Genomic DNA, 7518 nt, shown 5'->3' on the forward strand with positions numbered 1-7518 from the left:
TTGGTTGGGAGGGATTGGGTTAAAATTATAAAATTTTAATGCTGAATATGATAAAGTTACAAGTGTTGTATTCAATTTTAATTGTTATTTATTGTTACACTTGTTATATGATGCAAAATGAATAAAGACTAAAAAAAATAATAATAAAAATGTAAGTTATTAAGAATGCTATCATTTTCAATTTTATAGCAAAATCTGTGAAAGTAAAAATCAGGCTTAATAAGAAGGATGAGAAAAGCCGAGACAAGGGAAAAGGCAAAAAGCGCCTTATAAGAAGGATGAGAAAAGCCGAGACAAGGGAAAGGCAAAAAGCGCCAGAGTCGGGTAAAAGCAAAGCCCTGTTGTGAGTGATTATGACATGCGATGAAGATCAGGATGAAAATGTAAGTTCTTGTGTATGTAATAGAAATTTATCGATTACCGTATTTTCGCGGATATAACGCGCACCATTGTAAAACGCGCACAGGGGTATAGCGCGCAGAAATCACGATGATATGTACAAAAACTTTTTCTATACCGCGCTCAGGCATATAACGCGCATGCTGCCCGACTCTCCTCTGGCCACCCCGACTCTCCTTTCGCTCTCCCCGACTCTCCTCTGGCCACCCCGACTCTCCTTTCGCCCTCCCCGACTCTCATCTGGTTGCCCCGACTCACCCTGACTTTCGGTGCACTGCCCCGACTCTCCTCTGGTTGCCCCGACTCACCGTTCACCCGCCCTGACTTTCGGTGCACTGCCCCCGCCTCTCCGTGCCTGTCCCCCTTGAAGTCCTGTCCCCCCTTGAAGGTCTGCCTGTCCCCCCTTGAAGGTCTGCCTGTCCCCCTTGAAGTCCTGTCCCCCTTGAAGGTCTGCCTGTCCCCCTTGAAGATCTGCCTGTCCCCCCTTGAAGTCCTGTCCCCATCCTGAAAGCCTGATGCCCCCCCTCGACGTCCGATTCTTCTCCCCCCTCGGCAGGACCACTCGCACCCCCACCCCGAAGGACCGCCGACTCCCCGACAATATTGGGCCAGGAGGGAGCCCAAACCCTCCTGGCCACGGCGACCCCCTAACCCCACCCCGCACTACATTACGGGCAGGAGGGATCCCAGGCCCTCCTGCCCTCGACGCAAACCCCCTCCCCCCAACGACCGCCCCCCCCCAAGAACCTCCGCCCGTCCCCCAGCCGACCCGCGACCCCCCTGGCCGACCCCCACGACACCCCCACCCGCCTTCCCCGTACTTTGTGTAGTTGGGCCAGAAGGGAGCCCAAACCCTCCTGGCCACGGCGACCCCCTAACCCCACCCCGCACTACATTACGGGCAGGAGGGATCCCAGGCCCTCCTGCCCTCGACGCAAACCCCCCTCCCTCCAACGACCGCCCCCCCCCAAGAACCTCCGACCGACCCGCGACCCCCCTGGCCGACCCCCCCCACCCCCCTTCCCCGTACCTTTGGAAGTTGGCCGGACAGACGGGAGCCAAACCCGCCTGTCCGGCAGGCAGCCAACGAAGGAATGAGGCCGGATTGGCCCATCCGTCCTAAAGCTCCGCCTACTGGTGGGGCCTAAGGCGCGTGGGCCAATCAGAATAGGCCCTGGAGCCTTAGGTCCCACCTGGGGGCGCGGCCTGAGACACATGGTCGGGTTTGGCCCATGTGCCTCAGGCCGCGCCCCCAGGTGGGACCTAAGGCTCCAGGGCCTATTCTGATTGGCCCACGCGCCTTAGGCCCCACCAGTAGGCGGAGCTTTAGGACGGATGGGCCAATCCGGCCTCATTCCTTCGTTGGCTGCCTGCCGGACAGGCGGGTTTGGCTCCCGTCTGTCCGGCCAACTTCCAAAGGTACGGGGAAGGGGGGGGGGGGTTGCGGGTCGGTCGGGGGTTCTTGGGGGGGGGGGCGGTCGTTGGAGGGAGGGGGGTTTGCGTCGAGGGCTGGAGGGCCTGGGATCCCTCCTGCCCGTAATGTAGTGCGGGGTGGGGTTAGGGGGTCGCCGTGGCCAGGAGGGTTTGGGCTCCCTTCTGGCCCAACTACACAAAGTACGGGGAAGGCGGGTGGGGGTGTCGTGGGGGTCGGCCAGGGGGGTCGCGGGTCGGCTGGGGGACGGGCGGAGGTTCTTGGGGGGGGGCGGTCGTTGGGGGGAGGGGGTTTGCGTCGAGGGCAGGAGGGCCTGGGATCCCTCCTGCCCGTAATGTAGTGCGGGGTGGGGTTAGGGGGTCGCCGTGGCCAGGAGGGTTTGGGCTCCCTCCTGGCCCGATATTGTTGGGGAGTCGGCGGTCCTTCGGGGTGAGGGTGCGAGTGGTCCTGCCGGGGGGGGGGATGTATCGGACGTCGGGGAGTCGGCCGGGCAAGAGGGCTTGGGCTCCCTCTTGCTCCGATCGTGGATGCGGGTGCGGGTGGGAGCGCGTGCGAGCGGTCGTTCGGGGTGGGGGTGCGAGCGGTCCTGCTGGGGGGGTGAATCGGGCGTCGGGCGGGGTGGGAACTATGTTTAAAAACTTTTGTATACCGCGCTCAGGCATATAACGCGCGAGGGGTATGCGCGGTACGTAAAATCACGTATAACGCGCGCGTTATATCCGCGAAAATACGGTAACTGTGGCTAAGAGTAGACTGTTCTGATACAAAAATAAGGTCTTCTCATTCTATTTTACTGTTTATAAAATCAGATGATTTTTATTAACTGTGGAAGATGTTCTTTTGCCAGAATTTTAGCAAAGGCCATTTTTTATCTTTATGCAAAGCCTTAGGGATTAAAAAAAAGGGACTTTACAATGAAACAAATTGAATTATGCAAATGAATAAATACCCCATTTGTAGGTTTTACGCTGGGATAGAGAATGGCATGGGGATGGGTACCCACAGTTAACCTTGGGACAGGGACAGTACCTGAGGGGATGGGTTAGGAACAGAGACAAGAGTCCATGAGGATGGGGGACAGATACAGAACCAGCTGGGACAGGGACAAACTGTGAGAGTTGCCTGGTGGTTAGGACTGCAGCCTCAGCACCCTGAGTTTGGAGGCTCAAGCCCAGCGCTGCTCCTGGAACCCTAGGCAAATCACTTAACACTTCATTGCCCCCAGTATGTATGTCAAATTGTGAGCCCACCAGGACAGAGAGGAAGAAATACTTGAGTACTTGAATGTAAACCACTTAGGTTATAATTGGTCTATAAATATTTATTCATTTATTTATTTTTATAGCCCATCCTCCCCAGGAGCGCAGAACGGGTTACAAGGATACATACACAAAGGGCTCCTTTTATCAAGCCGCACTAGCGGTTTAATGCGCATAATAGCGCACGCTAAACCGCAGGACGCACTAGCCGCTACCGCCTCCTCTTGAGCAGGCGGTAGTTTTTGGCCAGCGCAGGGGTTAACGCGTGATGAAAAGTCACACACGTTAACCCCGTTAGCGTGGCTTGATAAAAGGAGCCCAAAGTTTTCAGGAACAGAGATGCAGACGCTAGAGTCAATAACATGCTACAGGATCAAAACACAAAGCTATAGGATCAATAGAATGTACTGTATATATGTATATAATGGAAGAAGAAAATAAAAAAATGGAGGAACCAGAATATACAAAATACAAAAACTACTCAAAAACTCAGTTGTGAATTGCTGGGTGCCAAATACCAGAAAAGTATCTCAAATCCAATCAACCCGTAGTTCAATATCCAGAACTGTAACAAGAACTTCATTAAAGAGGGAAAAGGCCTCAGAAGCGATGGAGCAGACACCTGCACCGGAGCTATGAGATAGAGCACAGCGCTTCAACTGCTCTCCCCCATGCTTCTGTCATTGGCCAAAAATCCACTACAGTAGCACAGAAAAAGCTTATAGTTCAAGAATACTGGTCATTCATTATAGCAGTGTCTGGGCAAAATACAATAAATACATTTAAAAAACATTTTCCATGAAAAAATAAGACTTATCTTTAGCTGTATTAGATGTGCTCCAAACACTGCTGTTAATAGCTGCTTACTCTTCCGTCACTGTGCAGAAAAACTCACAACGGGAAAAGTCCCTGCTGAGCTTAGCCAACGATAGACAACATTTCACGACTACTCGGATCATTTTTTCAGGGCTCTGAAATAGCGCAATTGCTAACAGACATAGAGCCCTGATCCATTCAAAGCTTGTGCAAATGAGGGCATAGCTTTTTGGCATGGGATAGAGACAGAGCCTGTGGGGATGGGAACAAATTTTGTCCTCGTGTCATTCTCTACAGTGCAGATAGTGTGAAGCACGATCTATCCGGCTGTCTTTTTTTTTTTTTTTTTTAATTCTTTATTCATTTTGCAACTTACATCAGGTGTATAAATAATTAACAAATAAAATTTAATACATCACCTTGAATATCTATCATTTAACATTAATACATAAGATTTAATCCCATCCCTCCCAACCCTCCCATAACATATACAATAATATATATCATACAAATATTATTTCCTAATGAATTAACAACAAATAAATTTCAGAATTTGCAAATTGGCATTAGGATCTATTTTACTGTGCATTCCATCAATGGCAACTCAGTCTGTGCATTTCTCAAAAATGTAACTTAAAACTTTGTTCCATTCCATCTGTAAAGCTATGGTCCAATATGCCAGAGGGAGTGGAAACATGAAAAAGGATCTGCAAAAGTTAGAAGAATGGTCTAGCGTCTGGCAACTAAAATTCAATGTGAAGAAGTGCAGAGTGATGCATTTGGGGGTAGAAATCCAAGGGAACCATAAGTGCTGGGAGGCTGATAAGCAGAGATGGAGAGAGGGATCTTGGGGTGATTGTGTCTGAGGATTTAAAGGCATCTAAACAGTGTGATAAGGTAATGGCTGTAGCCAGAAGGATGCTAGACTATATAGAAAGAGGAGTAACCAGCAGAAGTGCGGTATTGATGCCCTTGTATAGGTCATTGGTGGGGCTGCAGTTGGAGAGTATTGTGTTCAGTTTTGGAGGCTGTATCTGGCAAAGGATATAAATAGATTTGAAGCAGTACAGTGGAAGGCAACAAAAATGATAAGAGGTTTGAACCAAAGAAGTATGAGAAGAGACTGGAAAACCTAAATATATATATACTCTGGAGGAGAGGAAGGACAGGGGAGATATGATACAGACGTTTAAATACTTGAAAAGCATTAATATAGAACCAAATCTTTTCCAGAGAAGAAAAAATGGTAAAACTAGAGGGCATAATTTGAGATTACAGGGAGAAAGATTTAGGAGCAATGTTAGGAAATTCTTGTTCACGGAGAGGGTGGTAGATCCCTGGAATGCCCTACCGAGGGAACTGGGGATAAAAAAGAGGATCTCTAATTAGAAAACAAAGGATGTAAATTAAAGAACTAAGACCAGTATTGGACAGATCTGCATAGTCTGTGTTCCATATATGGTGATTTGGTGTAGGATGGGCTGGGGTGGGCATCAGTGTGAACTCCACTAATATGGAACATGAGGATGTTACTGGCCAGACTTTATGGTGGGATATCCTGTAAACAACGGGATGGTTGGATAGGCTGGAGTGAGCTGGGATGGCAACATCAGCATTTGGAACCTAGGAAAATATCAGACTTTACAGTCTATGGCCCAGAAATATCAAAGAAGAAACAGGTTAATCTAATCATGTATTTTTTTAATGGATATAACTTTTTGGCAGACTGGATGGACCGTTCAGGTCTTTATCTGCCGTGATTTTCTATGGGCTCCTTTTACTAAGATGCGCTAGCGTTTTTAGCATGCGCTAAAGATTAGCGTGCGCAAACCATGCACTGAACGAAAAATACTAGCGTAAGCTCTATGGAGGCATTAGCATTTAGCGCACGCGGCATTAAAACCGCTAGCGCACCTTAGTAAAAGGAGCCCTATGTTTTACTAAGTTAGAAGAATTCAAATGATGATCAAAATAAAATGTGTTTTTGTTTAAAGCAGCTGAAAAACAATGATGGACAAAAATGCAGCTGATTAGATACAAATACATTAATTTGTGTAGCGGGTCCATTAATCAATCAGGTGATGCTTCCTAGACTAATTTTATGATCTGTTGTACACGGATTCTATAAATTTATTTTAAGAATGACATGATTTAGCAGTTGGCTATATTCCATGTTTCTCTGTATTGGTTTGTTTTTGTCTAGACTATAAAGTTGAACTATAAGATTATAGGTATGATCCCAAACAGTCAAAATGATGCAGACAAAGATATGCCAACTGTTGCCATTTTCTGATCACTCTAATGGCCTGCAGCTGTCTTTTATGAGGTATTTGAACTTGTAAAATATAGCAGAGCCACTCTATTTCTCCTCCTAACAAATCTTCCACCAGTTGCCAAAAGATATTTTTAGCTTTTTCTTGTTTTTATTTTATAAAATGGAGAAAAAAACCAAACCCTCTGCCACAAAGTTTTTGACTTCTGTTAATTTTCTTCCCCTGCAGGACCCATCAGAAGGAAGTGCAAGTGATGATGAGTAACTACCTAGGATTAGTTTCTTTGGCGAACCATACCCTCCCTCCCTCTCATTTGACACTCAGTGAACTCATTTCTGTCAGGTAGACATTGGGGTTATTTATGTACCTTCATCTTCCATAACTAGCTTTAGGTTAGTGCCAGACAAATATTATGATATTATGGTGTAAAAAGAAAAATCTTTGTAACATAGTGACCAAATGGAATGCCAAGAAGAAATAGAAAACATAACTTTTGATGGGAAAACCGTGAGTCAACAGTATATTTCTATAGTTCTGACTTAGGTTGATAATGGTTTCATTGTGCCTGGTTTTATCAAATGTTAAGATGCAGTGAGCAGCATCACAATGTTGAAAACCCAATCTTTTGTAACATTGTTGACCAGGAGAAGCCATTAAAAGCCACTGGTTATTTTATTTTTCTTCAGGCAATTTTTAAAGGGTTTTTTGTTGCTGCTGTTCTGTATTGTTTTTTTATACTGTGGTACATATATGGAATTTTGTTTAAAAGCTGATTATTGTACAGTAGTTAGACTACCCCCTTGTATTTCCATTTTATGCTCTGAACATAGACTAAAAGCTTTTAAACCATATAAATTGTCTATTGTAAACATTACTTAAATTTTTATTTGTTTTGCTCTTGATTTAAGAAAACAATTGAGTTGGAAATGCTATCAAATGTTGCAGTCTACATAGTGTTATAAATTCATTTTTTTCTTTAGATTTCCTTGTTACTAATGTGGATAATCACCTTTTCCCTAAAGTGTACTTACTCTTTGCTTTCTTTGCACAATGTCTTTGGTTGCAAGTCATAAGCCTGAGGCAAATAAAATTCCAGTAATTTTGAATCTTGAGTGATTTTTCTTTCTTAATAAAGGAAACAAGTTTAATTGAAAGGATACCTATTGTTATACCATAGTGAGGAGGACAGAACATTTTAGTGAGCCGGTGATATAATCCAGCAGAGAGATGTAATGTGTCATCTCTGAATTTTTGGAAGAGAATATTTTTGTATTTTGGGATCATTAGATTGTAGAGTTTATCACATTTTGTCCATTCATCTTTCTTCATATCTTATGTC

General features: G+C 45.6%; 1 protein-coding gene across 5 annotated transcripts in view; it reads left to right on the forward strand.

Annotated features, from left to right (window-relative positions):
• Positions 1-7285, forward strand: part of SMARCA2 (SWI/SNF related, matrix associated, actin dependent regulator of chromatin, subfamily a, member 2) — a 604189-nt gene extending 596904 nt beyond the window's left edge. For all 5 annotated transcript variants that reach the window (XM_033925235.1, XM_033925226.1, XM_033925254.1 and 2 more), the window contains 3 exons: positions 190-255; positions 305-383; positions 6408-7285. In XM_033925235.1, the coding sequence (XP_033781126.1) occupies positions 190-255; positions 305-351 (113 nt within the window). In that variant the 3' untranslated portion in view covers positions 352-383; positions 6408-7285. The remainder of the gene's footprint in view (positions 1-189; positions 256-304; positions 384-6407) is intronic.
• The last annotated feature ends 233 nt before the right edge of the window (positions 7286-7518 follow it).

This window comes from Geotrypetes seraphini, chromosome 1, assembly GCF_902459505.1.
Source record: "Geotrypetes seraphini chromosome 1, aGeoSer1.1, whole genome shotgun sequence".
Classification (NCBI taxonomy): Eukaryota; Metazoa; Chordata; class Amphibia; order Gymnophiona; family Dermophiidae; genus Geotrypetes; species Geotrypetes seraphini.